The following is a 24,591-nucleotide window of genomic DNA, read 5'->3' as shown; positions in this document are numbered from 1 at the left end:
CCGCCGAGAGCAGAAAATCAATTTGGCGGATCTGGTATACATATGCTTAACCCTTTCCATTAGTTGTATTTAATACTCCACCTCATGTGTGCGCGCCACAGCTCCTCCTCTCTGTCCAGCGGGTCATCTGTGGCATATACCCCGAAAGAGTGGCACTTACCTGCCCAGGCAATTTACCTGTTTGTTTCCATCTCTCCCCAGCTTACCCTCTTACCCGCTTATCCGCTCTCCCGGTATAAGAGAATTTTACTTCGAAGAGATACAGATACGAGAGTATCTTGTATCTGAACTGGCATGCGCCGAGCGAACGAATGGAATCTAAGCGGAACAAAACAAAGAGCGAGTTTTGAACTGTTGATTTGTTTTTGGTCTGCCCCCGAAAAAATAAAATCATTGGGGCAATGCGCATACCACCAGCTACCCAATCTTGCCCCACGCAGATGGTGCACTGATGAATTTTCAATAATTGCCGCTCGCATTAATCAAGATATTCGCACACGCAACCGAACGCGGCGAGATGCAAACTGCAGATACATTCGCCGTGCGTAACGCGTGCCCCAAACTTGTCATAATGTGGCATTATGACCAGCTTAGTTCCGTCGGCTCACCACCCCCTCCATCCCCCTTCCGATAGCTGAGCAACCAGGGGGTGGGGCGGCATGGGGTTAGCAGCGTGGAGAACGCCGATCTTGTCATGATTTATGAACGCCTCGGGTTGTTTGTGCAATACAAACTCTCCGATAGAATCTTTACGGTGTGGGGGTGTAGGTGCTGAAGGTGGGGAAATTTTAGGGGGAGGAGGAGGAGGAGGTGGGTACCGCGGCACTTGTACTATAGATGATATCGCACCGGTTTATGGTCTCGCCGCTCAAATTTGATTGATTGGTCGTACATAAGGGACACAGATACATGCACTGGAAAAAAAGTGTGGAAATTGGTGGAAAATTTTAAAGAAACCTAAGAAGATTTCAAGACTTTAGTCACCATCTTGATCTAGACTGGGGTCTCTTAATAAAGTATATATATTTGTGATTCAGAACGTGTTTGGTATCAAGCCTGAAACCCCAAAGATTCCTACCTTCCTCATAGTTTGAACACTTGTGGCTCTACTATATGGACCTATAGAATCCCCTACCTTAGAAGACAACGATGGACTGCACTTATCCAAGCCAGGAACAATAAACAACGCAATCTTGTCCATCCGTCAAGAACAAAAAACGGCTCGAACTGACGGCTAAATTTGAGGAGCAAACAAACGTGGCAACACGCCAGTAAAGACAATTGTTTACCCAAAGTACTCGTACTCGTGCTCGTATCGGACCTGCTGATAAATTCATTCAATCCTCCTCCTCCTTCGAGCAATGCAAATAGTCTTCGATGATAACGTTCGCCAACGGACAGGGACTATCTCTATCCTTCGATTCGATGGCAATTTGTATATTTTATCAGGCGACTGATTGCATTTTTGTGTAAATTCTCGCCTATAACCGTTCGGTGTCACATTGCGCATGCGCGCAGCCGCTGAGTTATGGTATGGACTTGTGTTTGCCTTCTCGGAAATGAGAAATGACTAATTGATAAGAATAGACATAGGCGAGGCACTCAACATTTCCTGCAGGAAACAGTGCCCTGCCACTGGCACTGGCACTGGCCGCAAGGCACTCCCATCGCCACATCTCCATCTTTGAGTTGACTCTTCAAGTTTTGCCATTTTACCATTTGATACATTTTTAGACCATCACGCGCGTGCCAAGTTGGAGCGTTTCCACTACCTCGATTCACAAATTTGCGTTAATCCCCCGCCTTGCCGCCCCCCCGATGGGGTTTCTTGGCATTCCGCTCACGTACACGCATATCAATTGTTACTGCTTCGAGGCTCTGACAAATGACGGGTCGCAGGGGGACGGACGATGTGGCATGACGGCTATGGGCTGCCTTGGCCATATCCAGAATATGCATATCCATGAACATTGGCGGGATTGTCGGCTGTCTGTTATCTGTTGCTCTGCCGTTGAAATATGCCAATAGGGAGAGGTGGGGGTGTATCTCTCAACAAGTCAAAAAGTATTTCCCAAACTTGAGCTCAAGTTCCAAGTCTATTGAAAAATAATTTATTAAAGTTATATGTACCAAAAAAAAGAGGAAACAGTGTTTCAAAAATATTAATACCCGGTACATGCTGGCAGGCAGGCATTCTGTTCAAGCCGGTTTTCAAAAAAGAATAAACTTACTCAACTATCCATAGCAAAGTGCATAGTTTCAGTTCTTGGTTCATCGACTTTTTTTCATTGACAGTTGACAGGCCAGTACTTAACAATAAGCCAGATTCCGATATTTTCACACAGACAACAAAATCAAGTAAACTCTGTTGATAAACAGATTTCCAAAAGCAATTTTCCACTCATCAGGGGAGGAGCAGACACCCATCTATCCTCCGGCAGACAGTGTCTATCCTCTTCAACCAGTTGCAGTTGCTTCACTTGCTGCAGTTGCTCTGCTGTTGCAGTTGCAGTTGCAGCAACCGACTACTTGTTAATCCCCCAAGCGCATCAGCAACAGGAGCAACAGCAAAACGAAAATATTCCAACAAGTAAGCCAAAATTCTTCTTTTTTTTGATACCCTAGACGAGGTATTATGAAACTTTCGGAAGTCTGCAAAGAACAAAGAAGGTATATGGTTTTAACTTATACTTAGAATCAAAAGTTGACTTAACAATCATCGCCCATAACTATCTAGTTTTGTTTTCAAAACCAAAAATAGGGTATTATGACATTGAATACACTCCACTTTTTCTTCTTTTTGTATTCACTTTGGCTAGTTTGTGTTTTGACTGGGCTTGGGCTTCTATTCTAAGCTCGTGGATGTGTTAATTGACCAAAATTTCGTACACAGTGCTGCCGGGCAGCAAAGTTCTGGCCGTAAAGAAGGAGCACGATAGCTAGTAATTGTACTGGGGAACTGCAGATGGTCGATATTAAATCCCTGTAAAACTTAATTAGAAATTCCATTTTTGGCTTTTGAGAGCATTAAACGTGACGCGTTACCAATTATCGACCCTCTGCATAGCCCCGGCTCTGTTCTGGCACTTTTATTGGTTTGGATTCGATTCGCAACCGTTGTGCCCCATCTACCCTGCCTCTGTTTTTGGCCATGGCCCTGTTCCTGCCCCTGTTTTGCCCAAAATCCTTCCTTTGCAATGGGTAAATGTTGCGTTAAGCTTTGCCGTACTCATCGCCAATTAAAAATGCCTTTTGAATGGCCAGCCAGATAAATAACATTGTACTGCAGTGCAAAATATACAAGTAAAATGAAGTGGATATGCTTGTTAGTTCTAAACAAGAGAGCATTCGATTTATTCAAATCCTTGTGTGATTTTAAAAAAAAATATATGGGTAAGCTTCGAAGTTACTTTTTTGGACTATTATTTTGAATATGTAACTTTTATTTGGAACATTACTGCTTTGAATGATATAAAAAGCTATTTAGAACCTAAGGAAGTTAAAGGATCTCGTTATATTCTAGAAAACATAAAATAAAACAATTACTAATTGATTCTTTTAAGAGTATGATAGTTTTATATACCCACTGGCATCCCAATTTAAACTGCCATTAAGCTAATTCCAAAAGGTAACATTTTAAAAGCTTTGGCTTACTTTTTTCCAAACCCTCACTTCTCAACTGTCATCATGTCTTCTCCGAAAGCGCACAGGTCAGCGCTGTTCGGCTGCACGACCAACTGCACCGGAAATGCGTTTGCAAAATGGCGCCGACGTGCGTGCTAATGAACGTTCGACGAAACTCCGGTTCGAAAGGATGTACGGCCGGGAGTTGGGAGTCCGGATTCCGGAAGAAGTGGAGCCAGGGGGGGATAATGCAGGACAAGGCAGTCTGATGGGCCGTGCCTACCAACAAACTCAATGAAGGCTTTGCATAGAAGCACAGTAGACAGTAGGTCGTAAAATTTTGTTATTTAATTTTTTGTTATTTTAAATATTGGTTTCACGGAAGAGTATCACAAAATAAAGTTTTAAAACTTTGTAAACATAATAAGACTTAGTGGCTTTATTTTCATATTCATACCCGGTACTTTTGGCTTTGAAGTTGTCTTCAAGAGAGAAGTTTAAGAAACTTAATTCCATTTCAAAAGTATTGATTGTCAATCTGGTATCCATATATCCACCTTTATATTAACTAACTACAATGTATATATGATTTATTAAAACTATTTTTTTTAGCCCACAGTACCAGCCATCAATGTTAATTCGCCAAATCAGATGCCAGCTGACCCACGCTCCTCACGCCCAGTTGTGTATTGAAAAATCACGGGCCCAAAATTGAACAGATTTTGTCCATTTTGTGGTTGTGTGCTTACAGCATCAGCCACAATATAGCATCGGGAACAATTGAAGCCACCCAGTTGGTCTTTTGCCGGGCTTTCCCATTGAAGGATTGCTTAGTATGCAAGGCAGCGAAATTTTAACGTAAAACGCAAAAGCACTGCCAAATTTGACTAGAATGGTAAGCGATGTTGGCTGGTTGGTCGGTTGGTTGGTTTGGTTGGCTGGTTGGTTTGGCTTCGTTGTTCTGATGGCCAGAGGGGCTGGAACAGAAGCCGGAGCCGGAGACGGAGTAATGACAGTCAACTGTCAAAACTTCAAATGCATGAGCCGCATTATGAATAGGGGCAGGAGAATCTGGTTATCCGGCGGGGTTATTTCGGGAAGGCAATTCCGCGGAAATCGGCGAAAAGCGCCCTCCCCACTAAAGCTAATGGAAAGTACTTTAATGTAAGTATCAGCTGTAAGATTGTTCAAAAATATTATTGTTCTATTTCTGTACTTAAAGCTTTCTGGAAAATCAGCAACGCTTATGGTGTAATAACTTGACTGACCCGTCATTTTAAATGGCTGGCAGCTGTCATAAAATGTTGTTGCGTTAATGCTCACTTTTTGCAATTAAATAAAGATGTCGTAAAACCGTTTCGGCTCCTTACGACTCAGCCATGATTCGAAAGGTGTCAGAAATGTGCGTTGAATATTGTGTAATTAGAATTTTATTCAACAATCAACAACAGGAAGGACGGTGCGGAAGACGCAAAGTTGGTAAGACGAAAAGTTGTCAGAAATCGATTACGAACGTGACGCAGTAAAAAATCAAATAAAGTTATTAAAATATTTCGTAAAAACTGTCATTCAGACCGGTAAGTTGTCGTTTTATATGAAAAGCTTCACTCACTTTTGATCATAAATTTCTCAATCAAATGGTTGTTGCACGTTTCAGAAATAACAGAAGACGAACACTTTTAAAACCACTATTTAAACAAAAAGTAAACAAGTCTCTACATCCGACTACTATTGTGATTCGAAACTTGTCAAAAAATAGTAGTTCTTGGAAGTAACTACTTTAATTAGTAATCACCACCAGAAACCACAAAATATAATTTGTGTAATATAATATTTATTAAACTGAGAACATCACCTATTTTTATTTCATATTTTTTTCCCAAAAACATAATATTTAGTTCCAAAAAAGAGATGTAAAAGAACCCACTAACCCGGAATTTTTGACTCCAAAAAAGCAACCACGTCAGAAAAACAACCAAACCACAACAACAGCGGAGGACGGGAGTGTCCGGAATGCATTCCTATATTGCTTTATCCAGTGTACCTTTGGCTGCACTTCATTTATTGCATTCCATTTATGCAATTGCACCGAAATCCATTTTTGCGGTTAATGGAATAATCATTTATTTAAATAAAATTTATTTGACACGTCACTAAGAGCAGTTCACAATGAAAATTGGCTTTGTTGCTGCTTGCCTCTTTGTGTATAAATTGTGTTGACCAAAACATGGGTTTCGACCCCGCCATCCAAATTCATCCAATGCCCTGGCCGGCTCTGTACTGCCAGACATCATCGGGAAAGAGCGGCACAAATAAATAACGTATACTTTGAATTTCAAATGAACAACCAATAGATAATAATTTAAAAGTATTAAGCATGCAACGTTTTTAGACTTTTCAAATAATAAATTATTGGGAATCGATAATCAAATCGTTTAGAGTATTTCGCTCAAGAATCGGATGAATATTGGCAAAGATAAAGCCATCGTTTTTGTGTACTTTTGAAATGATCACAAACCCTCCAGGAGTTTTGGATCCTCCAGGAATTTTGAAAAAAAATCGAAAAAATTATTTGTTGTTGGATTTTGATGCAGATTGAAAGAGACTCAATATACAAATCGATTAAGGTATTCCGCTCAAGAATCAGATGATTATTGGCAAAGATATAGCCATCGATGGGAGCCATTTTATTCCCCAATGCGTTTTTGTTTACTTTTTAAGGGGAACCTCCAGGAATTTTGACAAAAAATCGGAAAAAATATTTTTTGTTGGATTTTGATGCAGATTGAAAGAGAATCGATCCACAAATCGTTTAAGGTATTCCACTCAAGGATGGGATGCTTATTAGCAAAGATATATAAATGACCGTGGCCCATATTCTCATTCCATTTGTTTCAAGAAATTCAACAATTGTATAATATTTTTCATTTTAACACTTAACAGTGTCCATTTATTTTATTTAAAAAAACTCCAACTAACTGGCAAAAAAAATAAAAATGGAAAGTTCTGCCAAATTTTTGTAAGATCCATTACGGCGTTCACCCACCCCGGAAACGAGGAACATTCAGATATTGAGTTGGAATGGGGCAAACAAAAAAGTTCATTCTTCTGCAACGTAACAGAAATTCCAACCAAAAATCCACATGCCGCACAAGTGAAGCATGAGGAAAAATTGAATTGCAACTGTGAAAAATGCAGGTCCAACTTAGAGCTTTGAATGCATTGACATTTTCGGACCCCGTCGGTGGATGGAATTTACATTTTGGCATTTGCTTATTTCACAATGGAATTTTATTAGTGCACCTCAGCTATCTCAGCCCAGGATGGATGGCTCGAGTACTGATAACTTATAGGAAGTTGCAGCTAGTTTTCAATTTTATGGCCATATGCAAATTGTTGGCCCAGTACAATCTGCCAGGTCCTGTGACTTGCAAATCGTCCAATTTTCATTTATATTTTCGACATGATTTGCTTGGAAAATAACTGTTGCATACTTCGTTGCGGTTTTCAAAATTGCCAACTAGACATTTTCGGGAGTTTCTGAAAATACTTAGCAGTTGAAAAGTTTTTGGAAACTCCTTCTGAGCGAGAAAGCTCGAACTAACTTGCAAATGTCAAGCAGAAAATGAAAATTAGACACGAAAATGGCAAACTTGCGCCACTCACTGGGGTCCATTCTCGACCTGGCTCGAAACGACCCTCACAAACATAGACATTTGGGCATAAATATTTAAGTGGAATGCGTTTGCGTTCCACTGACGTTGGCAAATAAAACACAAAAACGAACAAAAAAAAAAACAAAAAGAATTCCATTGAAATTCCCTCCAACGTCGGAGTTTTTCGTGTACATGTGAAAAAGTGAAACCAAGCGACACGAAGGTTGCGACATCAGTGGCCATTTTTTTTTTCGTTCGTCGTCGGCACACGTTGCGTATGAATAATTTATTTAATGAATTTGTAGCTGAAACCTGCCACTGGCTCTGCTTCTGCTGCTGCTGCTGCTGTCGATGCTGCTCCTGTCGCTGCTGGCCATTGTATGTGAGTATCTGAATGGGCGTATATATGTATTTATTTTTGACTCCACTGCAGACATATAATAAAATTCTTGTTGCTTTCCCTTTGGTTCCGTCGATTTGTTGCCGGCGTACGTTTCGTATGGTTTTGCTTCCTTGCAATTGTTTGTTGTTTCATTCTCTCACCTTCTTTATATCCGTTATCCTGACGTCTCCAAATATACGAATCCTTCTTAGCAGCATGCGAGCCAGAGGGCTGATTAGTAAGTTTTGCTTAGATTTTGATCAAAAATAATATTTTTAGGAAGACTTCTAAGTCGGAATATTACCTAAGAAAGTGACAAAAGTCTGGATTAATTTCCAAACCCTGCTTCCTCCACCTTTACAGCTATAACTTTCTATTCTAAGATTCATAACACCTTCCACCCAAATAACTATAAAACTTAATTAACCACCCTCGTTCGCGCAATACAAAGTGACCTTTGAATATTGCCGTTGTTCGTTTTTCTTTCTAGCACTTGAAATTATTTATTTATAGTTCATTTGCGAGTTGGCATTCAAAATTGTTATGTGAAACGTGAAATTGAGACTGGAGGTCCTGGCGCTGTGGACCTCAGGAGCTCTGACGCTGGCGCTTCGAAGAGCACAAACAAGGATAAAGACTGTCACAGGACCTGGACCTGGGGAAATTTATGTGCATGGCACAGGGCCAATACAAATTGGCTGGCGGGGAAGGATACAAAAGTTCCTGATCGATACATTTTGAGAAGGGATGGAGGGTGGAATATGGATGGGGAGGAACTTGGTTGCCAAGTTCTTTCAATTAGCATGCACAGGCATTAGCGTAGCTGGGCATTAAACAATAAGCCAAAAGCAAATAGAGATTTAACTTACTCCGGGGGCAGGAGCAGTTTCGAAAGGCATTAAAATTGCATTTCCCTTGTCGAGGACAATTATGCAAGGAAACCGCAGGACGTAAGAGATGTCGGGGCTCAAAGCAAGCCACTTAATTTAAAATTTTAAAATCCTCTTGGGCAAATTTCATCGACCACACTCAATTATACGGAAGCCACAGAAGTCTGCTGCTGCCTGGATGGCCTGGACTGGACAGAAATATGCACATTGTAGATACATATAGGCAGTGTCCACTTGATGTGACATCTATAGATACATTTGTATCTCATTGTATGCATGACAAAACAAAAACGACAACGAGAGGTTGTTGGCACATTTACAATATCCTTCACAGTTAAGTCAAGCACACACACACATAGTCGACAGGACCAATAACATATTCTAATTTATTTCGTCTCAGCTCATTTGTTTTCAAGTTTTCTTCCTCTGTCAAAATGAAAATGTATCTGCAGATGCAGTATGTCATTATCCACACGCAGCCACTCAATGGATGGCACACAAGAGTTTCGGATGTCCTGAATGTGACAGGACAAAGTGTCTAGTCATATTTTGGCACATTTAATTTCGGTTCGCATCTTTGAAACCCTTTTGACAGTCACTCGACCTATTCGATTGGCATCAATAGACCAGAGGTTTTGGATTACTTATAGAGCTTTGTATGTCGAGTATATCTTACAGATGCTATTTAATTGCTCATGAACCCATTATGATTAAGCTTGCTTTCTTGGAGTTCTGGAGACTTGATCAAAAAGGCATACATCCTGTGAGGTTCAATGACCAGCTTCGTGGTTTTTCATCGTATTGAGGAAACGTTCCCCCAAAGCAACAACCAAAGCACCAAGCTGAGCAACAAATCATTAAAAATGTATTTTCAATTTCGCCGCAGCTTCTCTGAGGAGAAGCTCTGGATATGGATTGAGAACTGCTGCAAAACTCGTTCCATCTCCAATTTTCTCCGTCGACGTCGTCGGAGCTGAGTGGGATGACACTGTGTCGTCTGCAACAAAGTTGCAAAACACTTACTGCCATTTCGTGGCAGATGCCCCCAAAGCTTCGAGTTAAAGGACTTTTGTGGGTGTCCTACGATGGGCACAGCCCTGAGAACTGCACTGCCAAGTGAACTGGTTGTGGTCTTTGGTTCAGTTTTTCAGGGATTTCTAATTTGCAGCCACCTGCATCCACAGTCGCCGGTCACGCCCACCTGTAAACAAAATCTCGGCGATCGCAATTAATTAACCGCAGCCTCAACAGGTCCCCGGTTGCACCGCACCCTGCCTGGCCTCAATCAAACGCATCAAGTCGAGGCTCAGTGCCAGTTTCGTGCAATCTTGATAGAGTTCCACCTTCCGCCACTTTGTCTTCGAGCCTTAACTCGGGGAGTAAATTGCACTCACAATTTCAAGAAACTCGGCGACTCGTTCCGGAATCGCACATTGGTTTGGAAAAATGATTTTTTGGGAAGATATTTTTAAAAATATGAGGCTTGCTTATAAAGAGAATGTGTTGTATTTCAAGACAATCTTAAAAATCTACATATATAGAACAGTTTCTTTCCAAACTATGCCCTTATTTTATCAAGCTCATCAAGTTCCATTCGTCACCTATCCGGACCGGAAAAGTTCCTGTCGCTCTGCAGTTCTTCAAGCAAACATATAAGGAACTAATTTGAAGGAAGAGACTCGTTGGAAGTGTTGTAACACCTTGGCTGCTTCGTTCCGCCAGGCTACGAGGTGGTGAGCTTCATTTGAACGATCTGCCGTTCGACTTCCTGCCACACCCACCGAACCATAGAGATGCTCCTGCAATTAATCTGAAATGTGAATGATGCCGGGGAACTGCTGCTGCCTTCGATGCGGCTCTCTAGCTCATTGCCAACTTTTGAAAAGTGCATGGCAAGCTAGCGTTGAGTAATTGGATTTGCTTTGATCTCCTATATATAGCAGATGCCACTCCAATGTGCAAAGGATGTTTAATTAAAAATGCGCCTATCCAAATACCAGCTCTCTGAGTGATGGCCCTTCCTATTTCTATAAAATAGGTATAAAATATTCTTCACCATTTCTTCGACAATCTTATTTTTCGGCTTTCTTCGAACTGGGTCAGTTAAATTTCGATTTAAAGAGTACCCTTGGCTGCTTCGCGGACCTTCGCTATCTTGGCCATTGCACCTCATTAATCAAATTAAATTGCACGAGAAATAGGCGATTGAAGGCTGGGGAATGTTGTGAAGAGCCACCGCCTCGCTCCGATGCCCCATGGCGATAGTTATAGAATGTCTCACTTGAAGGGGCAGGTCCCAGGGATGGAAATCCTGGGCAGTGAACCGCAAAGATTCCGCTGCGACAAGGTGTTTATGGACCTCGCAATGGACTCTCACTTCGGGTAGGTTGACATGCATAAATTTTGACTATCGATGGTATTGGTAATGAATCTGGTTGTTAATGCTATAATCTTACTTCAGGATTTTGTTTATTCTTTGTACAATATTTGTTGTACAAGAAAAGATATATTTAAGCTAAAAGAATATACTTTGGCTTGATGATTGATATGTAGCTAAACTTTTAGCTTTTCAATCTTAAAATATATTAAAAAAAACTAAAAAAGTTAATTACATGGATTATCGTACATGACCCCTAAGTAATTGCTCTGGCTCTTCAAAACTCCCACACTGCTTATTCAAATAAGATCAGATAATCCGGAGATCGCATGCCATGGGGGCTCCCCACTTTAAACTCCCCAGTGTCAAAACATGCCAATTACAGAGGGAAGGGAGTGATATGAGCATTCCAAAGTACCACATGCTGACAGTGCCTCGAGTCTCATAAATTATCGCTTTCTGGGGCATTATTTATATATAGCTTTCGATTCATCACCAGAAAATCGCATGATAACAAGTCGTTTTATTGATGCAAGCGTGTGACCAAGTTGCTTATCGATGATACATACATTTTATTTTTTGTTTATTTACTTTGTTTATAAATAAATAAATAAAAGACAAGACGATATAAAAGGAGTAAGCAATCTGATGAAATAAAAACAAAGCTTTGTTGAGAAAACTTCCTTGTTCGAAAATTTAAAGTTAAAAGGTAATTATTTTAGGTAATTAGTTTATTAACTGAATTTTTTATAATTTTTTCTTTTAATTTTATTAATTTTATTAAAAACTAAAGACTTACTAACCCAAAACCTATATCATGAAGCGCAAGTCCCCAGAAAAAATTCTGAACGCTGCCCATTTCTCAGCTTATTTCAATCAAAATCAAGTGCAGATCTCCATCTCAGGCTGGGCTTGGGGTTCGTAAGAAAATTACAGGCACAAAACACAAAAACTAATTTTCCAACAAATTAGACGCACAAGTATATGCTAAACAACCCCTCCCTGGTACTTCTTTCTTCTGGCTTTTGTTCATAATTTATTCGCCATTCCTTTGACTTTCCATACTCTAGCAGGGTGGGTATTTCAATTTTTGCAGAATATAAAGGTAAGGATATAGCAGTTTTGAGGACATCAAATAATTGGGATCTAATTCGCAAAGTACTTTTATCTTTAACAAGGATTTTTAAAGAATAAAAAAAAACCTGTTTTTCTTTAGAAATTGGGCAAAGAATTCTTAGTTCTAACACTTAACACATAATATTTTATAGAAACCCATTCAGTAAGGATATAGACCTTTCGGTTTAACATAATTTCATTATTCCCTTGCCGTTTTTTGTGTTTTTTTATATTTGCCAGCGCAATTCGTGTGCGTAATTCGTTTCTGTTAAGTTTCGTTTGGTTCTCATTGGGAAAACTTTGCTTTGATGGCGTCTGCGTCTGAGCCCGATGAGGAGTATGTGGTGGTTGTGGTTGACATGCTGATTTGGGCGCATGATAATTGCCCGAAAACGAGGGGGAGAGTCCTCGTCTGTGGGCAAATGTGCGTGAAGCATACGTTCGTTGATCTGAGCCGGGGAGACGTCAGCTTTTCGGACTTTCTTTTTTTTTCTGTGTGTGTGTGTGTCCTGGGGGAAGGGTCCCAGGAAAACTGGACGCAAAAATCTGAAGCTGCATTTGATGAGAGACCATTTTCCAGCAGCATGCATCGCCGCACACCGGAGGTGGGACTGCTAGTGTTTGCACTGGAGTCACATGACCCTAATTAGACCTGCAGGAAAAACATAATCTCAGAGCCAAGGAAAATGCGCAGAGAACAGGACCTTTTCGTCCAATCATCTACATTAGGGGTTTTTCTTTCTATCATTTCATTTAGGCTAACGTTCCTCTAATTTACTGTTGACGGCTTAAAGGACTAAGAATAAAAAATTCACTAAAAATGGAAAAGATTTCCCTCGAAATCTGACAGTCTTGGCAATCTGACAGTAATTCATAAAATGTTTAGTTAATTTTTAAACGGTCGGCTTATTTTGCCTTAATTTGTTGCATTTATCTACTCACCCATGAAAAAAGATACAGATTTACGTTTATTCACACTGAAAGGATGCGCGAATGGAGGTCCTGCTGGCAAGGATACTGCTTTCTCTGTTGCCAACGATGGCTAGATTGTGAAAATTCGGTAGTTAGAAACTCCTTACGAGCGTGCGGCTTAACCTTTGTTTCAGTCCACAGCATCCACAGTCCTGTTTGGGGGTCCTTGCCGTTGAATTTTTTAGGAAGGTTGTAAAGCACCGCCCGCTGCGAGCTCTTGGAGCTCTTGGTGCTCCATCGTGGCGTGTGTGTGCCAGTCCCCCATTAGTCAAAATGATTTAAATTACAAGCGCACACACATAAAAGCACCGCAGGATATTTTGTTTTATGTGCATTTAATTGTAGTTTTAATCCGGAAGGACGATGTAGTCCCTCCACAACCAGTCCACCTCTTTGTCTATCGGCTTGCCACTCTGTCCTTAATACTTATAGCTCCTCGCAGCGTGTATCCTTTTTAAATTAGCAGCAATGTAGGAGTCTCTCTAATAATCGCCGAGCTTCCCTTTGCGGAGCTCAACAAAAATAGCTCTAAAAGAGTCGTTGAAGCGTAAAAATCCTGAAACCAAAAACCAACAGATTCCCCACCGAAACATCAATGAGCTCAGTGGTTTTCTGTTTGGTGAACAATATTGGCAGATATTCGCTTAAAAACGAAAGCTGTTCATAATTTAAATTCTTTTTTTTTTCTTTTCTTTATTTCTATTTCTGAATTGGTATATAAATTGTATTATCCCCGAAAGTTTTTGCGTTAACATAATCCGTTTTCTTGGCCAATAAAAAAACAACTCTGAGTTAGATTGTAAGTTTCGACCAAAAATATCAACGGAAATATGGCAAACAGAATATACTTTCCATATATACCTGAAAAGATGCTCAAAGTACGCATATCCTGTCGAGTTTTTGTAATGTCTTCCCTTTGTTGTTTCTGCAAAAACTTACCAACTTACCCACACACACACTCTTACACAAAAAAGGGACAATTTGTTTAAAGGTAACAAAAAGTTTTGGCCTCCTTTTATATTTGTGTGCGAGAAGGAGGTGTACTTTGTACATACAAAATGCTTTGCATAAAGTTGGGCTCCAAAAGTTCCAAATATTTCTAGCCACATGTATGTATGTTACATAAGTGTGCCCCAACAGATATACAATATTCATATAAACACAAATTTACCCAAATGTAACAAAAATTAACAAAAGGCCAGAAACAACAAAGATAAATTTCAAAGGAAATGCGCCTCAGAAAATAAAAGGCAAACGTATGGTAAACAGGGAAACATTTCACAGGAAAATTAAGAAAAAAAAAGGAGAAAGTTTTTAAGGCCTTTTGCTTTTCTGGGCTTTTACTTTCCGATCATTTTATCGGAAGGGATTTGTATTTCCTAAACAGAAGTGCCAAAGATATAAAGGATACTCTCTAAGTTAAACAACAATACTAACTAATAACCTTTCCCAAAAAAGTCAAACTACGTAAACTATAAGATATTTAAAAAATAATTTATTGTATTTTCAGAATTGTCAGTTTCTAGTATGTGTGTTTTTTGTATGTACCAAGGAATCTTTTAACAATTTTAAAAATTCTGCTTCACAAATCAAGCTATAGCCACGGATTCCGACCAAAATACATAATTTGGGACCAGGAAACCTCCACTATTTGAACAGAGTACCATTCTACTCCCCGCTTCTGGCGCCCGTCATCTTCGTTGACATTTTTGTTGAATGCCCCGAAAGCCACAACTTGAAAATATGTGTGATGCGTTGATTTGTGAGAATTCCGCCCCCAAAGTTTGTTTGTTTTAAACTCCCGGATCAGTGTAATTGGATGCAGATGTTAAAAGCTGGTGATCACTTGGGCAGGCACTTCGGTCTCTGTCGAATCCCATCTGGACGAAGTGCCGCAACAAGTGCTCATTTCTGCCAAAAGATTCGTGATAAGCTGGGGGGCGGAGATCGTGACGTTCGGGGTCCGAGGTCCACTTACAATAGATCTATGTTCTGGAAGATGCGACGAGCCATCAAATGAGCGCGTCTATCGCTCTCGCGATCATCGCTGCCAAGACGACGACAGTGTCGACAGAATCCGGTGTACATTGGCTCCTCCGCCTGGCGTGGCGCCGCCGGGGTCGGCTGGTTAGGCTGTCCCCCAACCATACGCACCAATGGGGGGGTTGGCGGTGCAGGTTCCATGCTGTCCACCGACTCTGTCTCACCCTCGGATAAAGCTTCGACCTCGTCGGACTCAAAGCGTGGCATGTAGATGTCGATGGCTCGTCGCAGGCCCCGTGACGTGGAGCGCAGAAAGAGTCTGGCCGGCGGCACATTCGCGTCCTTTGCTGCCTGGGCGGCTCGCTTCTCGGCCGCGCGAGGATTCACACGACCCCGCTTTAAGCGAGCGCCCATGTCCGGAAGGCTGCCCAAGCCGGATACTAGGCTGTCACCCCGCACGCCCACCTCGTCCACGAGGCTGGGGAAGCGGTCCCGCTGACAGGGACGCCTAAAGTAGGGACCGTTCGGCCCGAATGGATGGTTCATTGCAAAGCGTGAGGTAACGATATTCCAAATAGAAGGCACTGGGTTATTTAACTGTTCGATTTTCAACTGCTTTGGGCAGAATTACTAAACGTACTGATCCAGACAATATACTCCAAAGAATGTACCTTGAGATTTTGTTAGAAAGGCCTACTTTTAAAATTATTTTTAGGGATAAGATCACTTCTTTATGGACTGGTGATTAGAGACACTAATGAACAGGTGGAAATAAAGCATAAACTTATGGCAATATATTGCTTGATGTCCTTTTTTTTAATTTACGATTCGTCCTTCATGACAACTAGGAAATTAAAACCCATAACAATAATTCATAATACAGACCTGAAAAATCCTGTTGATTAGCATTTGGTGTGGTCGCAATAAAAGTAATTATTTTGATTACATTTCTAACTGACGTTGTGTCAGAGGTTGATGTTGGGGGTTGGGGATTGGGCAGGGGCAGTAGCTGGGGGTGAGAAGAGGGATTGGAGCCGTCAAAAGTCAAAGAGAAAACGGAGATAGACAGACATATATATAAATAATAAACAAGGCTGCAAAATACAAAACAAAGACGAAAAGGAAAGCCTGGGGGGTTAGAGGCGAATATCAGATACCCTCGAGGTGACAGAGAAAATTCTTCCTTAAAACTTAGTTCTTAAGGGACAAGTTTAAGTTACTATTACTATTTCAAAGCTAATCTTAAAGCAAGGCATCTGTAACTTAAGAATACCCCACATGTAGGGTATAGTACTCCTGCCATCCCAGCTCAAAAAGGGCGGTGGGAGGGACAAGAAACCCACACAGACACATATTTTCCCACATCAACATTAAATATGTATTTTAATGTGTCGTCTGCTCTGCCCATTTCGCAGGCTCTCTTCGTTCCATTCCGTTTCGACTGTTGTCTGTTGTCGCTGTTAATGTCTTTCATTTGGGAGGAAAATATTTCAACGATGGTGTCACACGGTGGGCGTGACACCACCCCCAACACCCCCATTATCCCCAGCTCCCATCATGAACCTATCGGGCGGGAAAAACAAACCATTAGGCGGAAAAATTTTCATTGCGTTTGTAAATCATAAAATACTGTCAAATTCCTGAGCTCCCCAACCCAGCCCAAACAACAGCCCCCCAACCATTGTGTGTGTTCACCATATTTGCCTTTAACTTTCAGCTAATTACTTGTGATTTAATTTGAAATTGTAATTAGCCAGCAAAATGTCATTTTTGTGATGGCTCGACAGGCGTTAGAACAACGAAGTCTCTCCCCCGTCTCGGTCTCACGTGTTGCTGGATTAACGCCTTCAAGTTTTTAATTAGAGTCGGTTTGGAAGGGCTTTGGTCGGATCCTTCTATCCATTAAACGGGTGGTGCAAAGGCTTCAAATGAATATTTAATTTAAAATATTTACCTGCGAAAATATTTATGATGCCTTGAATCTAGGACACAGACCACCACCCACCCAAAATCCCACAACTTTCACACTTTGGTGATGGTAATGACTATGGTCATTATTTATTTAAAAATTTAAAGTATAGAAAAAGGGTCATAAAAAGGACATAGTTTAGATAAAGCGGGGTACATCTTTGTCTTGCAGGCTTTCGAATCATAAAAAATAACCTCAGTACATTAAAAATATTTTAGAAAACTGAAAAAAGCGATAACATTAAATTGAAATCGAGCTCCATCCAAAACACAATTGAAAAAACTTGTTCATTCCCAACGCGAATGTCATAAAAGTCTTCAGAAAAAAAAGAGTCCTCATCCCCAAGTGTCAAAAACTCAAACACCCACAGAATATCCCCCAAACGTATCCGGGAAGGAGTATCCTCCCCCTATCGAAATATGCGGAATACCAACAAAAAAAAGAAATGTTAAATCCATGCAGCCAACTCCAGCTATTCTATCTAAAGCTGTTGATAAAGCGCACATTAAAATATATACGTATCTAAAAAGTATCTCAAAGATTTTGTTTTGTGTTGTTCGGTCGGTCAGGTGCGGCCGAGCATACTTCATCTGGGCAGCCCGGCATGGGAGCATTCAAATGAAAAACCGTGAGAATCAAAGCAGCAGACAAGTGGACCAGAAAGCTTCCATTGCGTAGCCATGGGGGAAAGCCAGATTAAGTCTGTCCAAACTGAAAACAGTTTGTGGGGGATTTGGTGAATGGGGAGTTGAGGGCTTGGGGGTTCGGTATTCAAGCACTCCGGCGATTGTCCATCCTGGTCTCTCACCGTGTATCTACGGCGAGGTTTTTAAGTTCTGTTCTCTTTTTCTTTTACGTTTCATTTATTACGCAGGGTTTTCTTCGTTTTCCGATTTTTCTTTATTTTTTTTTTGTAAATTAAGAATTTCCCTGCAGCTTTTTACAGCCTCTCAATGACTGACTGACGCTTTCCCCCTGCAGCCGCTCATCATGAAGTCTCTTAGCTGACTGTTGGCGTTATAAAAGCCCAACGCTTCATTGCACAAAAATAGTTGAGGACCGGAAAGCAGTCAGGCGGTCATCGCCGATTCTGGGGGGCTTTACACAACCGTGAACACCAAGGGTAACATGGAGGAGGAGCAGAAGCCGGTATCCTGGTATCCTGCACTTCTCAACCCTAAAGGATTTTTTTCGTATTTTTTTTCGGCAAACAGAAAGTTTAACTTTAATTAACTGTAATGTGTAAAAAAAAAAGACGAAAAGAACAAATGTTTGCTTATCAGATACTCACTATTTGGATGGAAGGAAAAATAGTTTTCAACTTTAGAAATCGCCTGCTTGGTATGTAAAATAAATATAACCAAAATATGTGAAAGGGTAAACATGCTCCAGATATTTATGCCCCATTTCAGTGGTTCAGCTATTGTTGTGGCAGCAAGAGCACTTTGTTTTTGCCTTGACAAATATTGTACACCACCTCCCGCCAAACGGCAAACGCCAAACATGCCCCAAGCCCCAAGCCTCCTGCCTCCTGCCACCTGCCAACTGCCACAGAAAAGCCGTAGAAGACACGTTTCGGCAGTGAATTCGACAGAGCCACAAAAGGTGACATTGCCAGTAAGGTGGCACCGATGTGTTGGCTGCCAGTAGAATTTATGAGCCAGCCCAGCTCATAAATGCCATGCTGTGATGTCCCTGTCGTGGCAGCGGGCACATTTTCTCGGCTGATTGAATTTTTTCACTGCATACTTGCGGGCGGCTGTTGCAAATTTTTCTTCCTGCCAAACTAATTGAAAACTTGAGAGGAACCCTCCTCCTGGCTTCTAGCCTGGCCGAAAAGGACCCATCCTAAACTGATGAATAATTCAATATTCATTGAAAGAATGTCCATATTGACATTCGATGATTTTTTTCGGTTTTTGTTAGAAAAAATTCATTAAATTCTCTTACTAAATCAAATAATGAAATTCAATTTATTCGATTTTCTTACGACACTCGCGTCTTCATTATTGGAGGCTAAATATGTAGATCGCTCTACCGCCGCTAATTAAAAATTCTCTACAAAAACTGGGTTACTTAAAAAATGTCCTTCGGTAAATATACCCGGAACTTGTATGCCCACTTCCTGCCAGAGTCTCTGTTTACAAAACTTGAAAAAATCGCCTACAAGGTACAGAAATGATCCCAGGAAGAAAAAAAAGCTGATCTGTTGCCACTTCATTTAAATTAAGGACACCATGTCCCCTTCCCCAAAACCAAACCGCCTACGTGACGGTTACCGCAAAATCGTCTTCTGTCTTTCCCTTCAAATTTCGTTCAAATTTTAATCGGCATTCTTGGTCGTGGCTGAATCCTTTTCGCTTCCTTCTTACACTCCTTTGACAGTCGTCCAGGACCTGCAGGGTGGAGCCCGAAAAGGGTTTTTTTCCTTGGGTTTGTGTCCGTGTTTGTTTTGTATTTCGTCCTTTGGCCTGCAAAACGCTTGCCGGCCCGCACGTCAGTCACTCACTTCCTTTGTGTTTGCCCCCAAAACGAAAATGGAAATTGGGTTTCTCTTGGTTGCTTACTGTCCTGGACGAGGCTCCACTGCCACCGCCACCGCCATCGCCACTGCCACTGCCACCGCCATAGCCACCAGCCACCAGCAACAATAACATTCATTTAAAATGTAAATAAAGTGACAAATTACCTGAATTAGTGACACAACGTTCTTCGCTGTTCGTTTGTTTCAAATCGCGTTCGTCCTTCGCACCCACACTTCAGCATTTTGGTTTTTTTTTCTCGTTGTCCCTTAAGCCAATTACTTTTGTTTTTATTTCCAAAAGGCCCAATTTAACCACTGACTTTGTTACAGAGAGTGCTTCGCATATTTAAATTGATGACCAGAGAGCTAATCAAAATTTGTAATAATTAAGAAAGAACTTTGTATATTTGATTTAATGGAAAAAAATTATGGCACTAAGCTACAGGTTTTTAATATACATAACTTTCTAGCCTATATTTTTAAAGAGCCATAAGACCTGAAGCATTTCTTTCTAACCCTCCAATATTACTCTCGTTATTTTTAGGTTTTCCATTATATACCTAATTAGTCTCGTTAGGTGAAAGTTATGCCGCTGATCAGCTTCAAAGCTCACATTAAAGAGTTCCTTCAGTCAGCTATTAAATTCCATTATTGCCTCAACACAATATGAAATTAAATACGGTCGACTTAAGTCCGCTGCACAGCTGTCGTGTAAATATTTAATTTACGAAAATTCTTAATAAAATTTTCAGTTAGAGCCACGTCTTGGCATTCCTTCTTGCCGCTTTTGTTGTTGTTTATTTGAGGCAGCTGGGTTTTCCATTTTGCATGCCAATTGTTTGGCAAGTGTCAAAATAATACAAAGCCACCCCCAGCAGACTGTTGCCACACAGCCACCTTCCACTCCCTCAAGCCAAGCCAAGCCACTCGCTTCTCCCGTCCGTGGCATACCAATGCCGAGTGTCAAAATATTTCCAAAATTTTTTTATGTTAAATTCGTATTAATAAAATAAATATTAAATCAGTGCGGCATGAGGATGGCGCTAAGGGTGACAAGTGACAAATGGCGGGGCCACTCAGACCCGATGACTATATTAGAGACCAAAACCACTAATTTATCCCCAGGGAAGGCGGGGGCCAAAGTCTGACAGCTGTTGCCTTCAGCCGTCGTAAGACCTTTTGCAGGATGGATTTGAACCCACCACCAATTTTCTGAAATTTGCTTTATTTGGAGCTTTGGCGGGCTTTACGTTGCTTAAATATTAAGATCCCGAAGCCAATTTCTGGTGTTACCCTTGTAATGCACGAAGTGTCCAATTTTCGAACCAACTTTCATGGCTTGAAGCCCGGTAGGTACTCTTTAAGTAAAGGTTTCCCTTAGTTTTTACCTTAGATCCAAGTAGTCCATGCAACATCCCAAAGCAGGCCTTGGAATTCTATTCATATTGAAAACCCCACAAAGTCTGGCCCATCTTATGAAACAGTTCAGTTGAAATTTTTATCTGGAACTCTCAGGTCAGACGCAATAAGTCTGAAAGTTTCTGAATAAAAATTCACTAACAAAATTCTATCCACTGTAATCACATTGAGCACCCTTTCATTTCTTTATCCGTGAAGTTTAGGTGAGTATTAAAATTAAAATTAACCGAAGGATACTCCTTCAAATCAAGATCGTTTCACAGCATAAATACTGAAAGAATGTGCTACGGATTTGGCTGTGGACCTTACGGTTATGGATGCCCGGGTGCCTGCGGACCCTGTTGCGGGCCCTGGTGTGGTCCCTGTGCCCTGTCCTTGGGTCCTTGCGGCTACGGATGCAGTCCCAAGGGTTGCGGCCCCTCTGGGCCTGCATGTTGGCCCTACGGCCTGTATACCTGTTAAACTTCAGAAGGATTTTAAGAAGCCGACAACGCCTGAAGAAATCAAATGAATTACAGGTAAGTCTGGGATACGATAAATTACACATTTTTCTATGAGCGCCACGAGTTAGTATTACAAATTTCACAATCTCTGCTGGAAGTGAATAAAAACAAGTTCAAGAATTTTAGAAAAGAGATTGCCGTCTGGATTCGATTTTAGACAAAGCTCTAATTTGAATTCTTTGGCTGCAGGGTGAAGTCAAACCAGGAAAACAAAAATGAAAGGCAATTTCAATTTGAGGCCCCGGCATCGGATGCCGTTGCTATGAGTAAAAAGTCCTAGCATACGAATTTACAAAGGACTCACGCAGGTTGGAGAACGCTGCGGCGTTTACTCCCTTTATTACATTTTTGGCCTTTGTTCATGGTTTATTTAACCGTTTCCGCTGCCTGCAGTGCGCTTTTGGGCCAGGTTCCTGCCATCAATTTGTAGATCCAAGGCGTTAGTGTCATTATAGGCTTTACACTTCTGGCGTAGGCGCAACCACACACTTTCATAGAACAATATTGACTAATAAATTTGACTTTCTTTGCAGGTGGTGGGTCCGTGAAACAGTTGGATAAATTATAATTTCATCATGAAAAATATATCTCCGTTGTAACGACTAATAAAATCTATATAAAAAAAAGTTATAAAGAGTTGGGGAGAAAGGGATCGTTGATTTCCGCTTCCGGATCTGAAAGCTTTTGGGGAAAAATTTAAAACAAAAACTTGTAATTTTTTGTAGCTTGTGGTAGCTTCTGCATCTATTTGTTAGGATAATATAGAATACTCGTCGAAACGATTGGAGACAATTTTCAAGGTGGGGGTCTTTTGCAGTGGTATTACATATATATATATAAGAATTTCGTAACTTCGATCTGTTAAGGGTTAGGTCCTTGACTTTAGGCCAGGGGCTGAACACATTGTGTGTTCTCCGGCAGATCGCAGATACCCTTCAGGGCGTTGAAGTACTTGCTACCGCAGCTAACCAGGAGGGGCTTTCCGTAACGGCAGATGTAGTAGTCCGAGCAGCTCTTAAGAGACGCCAACATGAATCCGTCGGGCTTGTTACGGCAAACGTACTTCGTGTAGGTGGACATGCTCAGATCCTGAGCCTGGGGAGCGACCTGTTGGGTGGACTCCAAGGTCGGACGCTTAGCGGGGCGAACTGGTCTGGCGGGTTTCACCTTCAGGGTTGCGGGCTTTGCCTTGGCTTCAGAAGACGCTCCGCTGCAGACAGTGGTTGTTTCTTCCCCACATGCAGTTGTCGTTGTTGGTGCACAGGGTGTTGTTGTAGTAGTAGGGTTCTGAGCGCATGGTGTTGTTGTAGTAGTGGGCTCTACCTCACAGGGTGTTGTGGTTGTTGTGGTAGGCTCACAGGTTGTTGTGGTAGTAGGCGCGCAGGTTGTTGTGGTAGTAGGCGCGCAGGTTGTTGTGGTAGTAGGCGCGCAGGATGTGGTGCTTGTTGTAGTAGGCTCACAGGTGGTTGTGGTAGTAGGCGCACAGGATGTGGTGCTTGTCGTAGTAGGCTCACAGGTGGTTGTGGTAGTAGGCGCACAGGATGTGGTGCTTGTCGTAGTAGGCTCACAGGTGGTTGTGGTAGTAGGCGCACAGGATGTGGTGCTTGTTGTAGTAGGCTCACAGGTGGTTGTGGTAGTAGGCGCACAGGATGTGGTGCTTGTCGTAGTAGGCTCACAGGTGGTTGTGGTAGTAGGCGCACAGGATGTGGTGCTTGTCGTAGTAGGCTCACAGGTGGTTGTGGTAGTAGGCGCACAGGATGTGGTGCTTGTTGTAGTAGGCTCACAGGTGGTTGTGGTAGTAGGCGCACAGGATGTGGTGCTTGTTGTAGTAGGCTCACAGGTGGTTGTGGTAGTAGGCGCACAGGATGTGGTGCTTGTCGTAGTAGGCTCACAGGTGGTTGTGGTAGTAGGCGCACAGGATGTGGTGCTTGTTGTAGTAGGCTCACAGGTGGTTGTGGTAGTAGGCGCACAGGATGTGGTGCTTGTCGTAGTAGGCTCACAGGTGGTTGTGGTAGTAGGCGCACAGGATGTGGTGCTTGTTGTAGTAGGCTCACAGGTGGTTGTGGTAGTAGGCGCACAGGATGTGGTGCTTGTTGTAGTAGGCTCACAGGTGGTTGTGGTAGTAGGCGCACAGGATGTGGTGCTTGTCGTAGTAGGCTCACAGGTGGTTGTGGTAGTAGGCGCACAGGATGTGGTGCTTGTCGTAGTAGGCTCACAGGTGGTTGTGGTAGTAGGCGCACAGGATGTGGTGCTTGTTGTAGTAGGCTCACAGGTGGTTGTGGTAGTAGGCGCACAGGATGTGGTGCTTGTCGTAGTAGGCTCACAGGTGGTTGTGGTAGTAGGCGCACAGGATGTGGTGCTTGTCGTAGTAGGCTCACAGGTGGTTGTGGTAGTAGGCGCACAGGATGTGGTGCTTGTTGTAGTAGGCTCACAGGTGGTTGTGGTAGTAGGCGCACAGGATGTGGTGCTTGTCGTAGTAGGCTCACAGGTGGTTGTGGTAGTAGGCGCACAGGATGTGGTGCTTGTTGTAGAAGGCTCACAGGTTGTTGTGGTAGTAGGGATCTGTTCGCAGGGCGTTGTGGTAGATGTAGAAGACTCACAAGGCGTGGTGGTTGTAGTAGGTCCGCAGGGTGTAGTAGTTTCTGGATCCGCACAAGCAGTGGTCGTTTCCTCGGCACAAGGAACCGCAGCGTCAAGGCCTACTGCCTTGGTTTTGTCGAAAGTTATGACCTGGGTCTCAATGCATCCTGTGTTGTAGTTGACGCAGCCCTGGACCTTGCTGTCGAAGAAGCGCGAGCAAGTGCTCACCAGAGCCACTCCGGACTGGCACTCGTAGTACTGGGAGCAGCTGCCCGGGACTAGGGCCCGGAAGCCATCGGGCTTATGGACGCACACGTAACGCCTGTACAGTTGGTTGTTGATCGCCCGCACGGTTGGCTGAATGCTGGCGGCATTGATGCTGGCCACGAAAAGGGCGCTCACAAGTACTGCAAGAAAAGTGGTTAGTGTTAGTCCTTGGAAGATGGGGTTCCTGTGGTTCTTACAGATTGTTCTCATGATTTCAGCTGCCTCTAGGGAACAATATGCTTGAATGACTGTTTTGCAATTGCCTGCGACCTTTATATAGAACTCACTCCGATAAGAGGCGAAATTTTGGGTGAAGACTCTAATTTTGA

The 24,591-nt window shown here is 42.2% G+C and overlaps 2 protein-coding genes and 2 long non-coding RNA genes across 4 annotated transcripts; 1 reads left to right on the top strand and 3 right to left on the bottom strand.

Moving 5' to 3' along the window:
• Positions 1–2,546: 2,546 nt before the first annotated feature.
• Positions 2,547–5,195, top strand: LOC26514863. Its single transcript, XR_004310129.1, has 3 exons — positions 2,547–2,590; positions 4,237–4,788; positions 4,847–5,195. It is a non-coding gene; the product is annotated as an uncharacterized LOC26514863 (long non-coding RNA).
• Positions 5,196–14,490: 9,295 nt separating this feature from the next.
• Positions 14,491–15,666, bottom strand: LOC6497332. Its single transcript, XM_001962266.4, has one exon. The coding sequence runs from the start codon at positions 15,544–15,546 to the stop codon at positions 14,992–14,994; it is 555 nt and encodes a 184-aa protein (XP_001962302.1). The 5' UTR covers positions 15,547–15,666; the 3' UTR covers positions 14,491–14,991.
• Positions 15,667–17,912: 2,246 nt separating this feature from the next.
• Positions 17,913–18,347, bottom strand: LOC123257454. Its single transcript, XR_006507539.1, has 2 exons — positions 18,261–18,347; positions 17,913–18,202 (listed from the first exon to the last, which is right to left on the bottom strand). It is a non-coding gene; the product is annotated as an uncharacterized LOC123257454 (long non-coding RNA).
• A 3,774-nt stretch (positions 18,348–22,121) lies between these two features.
• LOC6497331 (mucin-5AC) lies at positions 22,122–24,553 on the bottom strand. Its single transcript, XM_032451784.2, has 2 exons — positions 24,460–24,553; positions 22,122–24,402 (listed from the first exon to the last, which is right to left on the bottom strand). The coding sequence occupies exons 1-2, from the start codon at positions 24,470–24,472 to the stop codon at positions 22,298–22,300; spliced, it is 2,118 nt and encodes a 705-aa protein (XP_032307675.1). The 5' UTR covers positions 24,473–24,553; the 3' UTR covers positions 22,122–22,297.
• Between the last annotated feature and the right edge of the window lie 38 nt (positions 24,554–24,591).

The sequence above is a fragment of the Drosophila ananassae genome, chromosome 3R (assembly GCF_017639315.1).
Source record: "Drosophila ananassae strain 14024-0371.13 chromosome 3R, ASM1763931v2, whole genome shotgun sequence".
NCBI lineage: Eukaryota > Metazoa > Arthropoda > Insecta > Diptera > Drosophilidae > Drosophila > Drosophila ananassae.
This window is presented reverse-complemented; position numbering and strand designations above follow the sequence as displayed.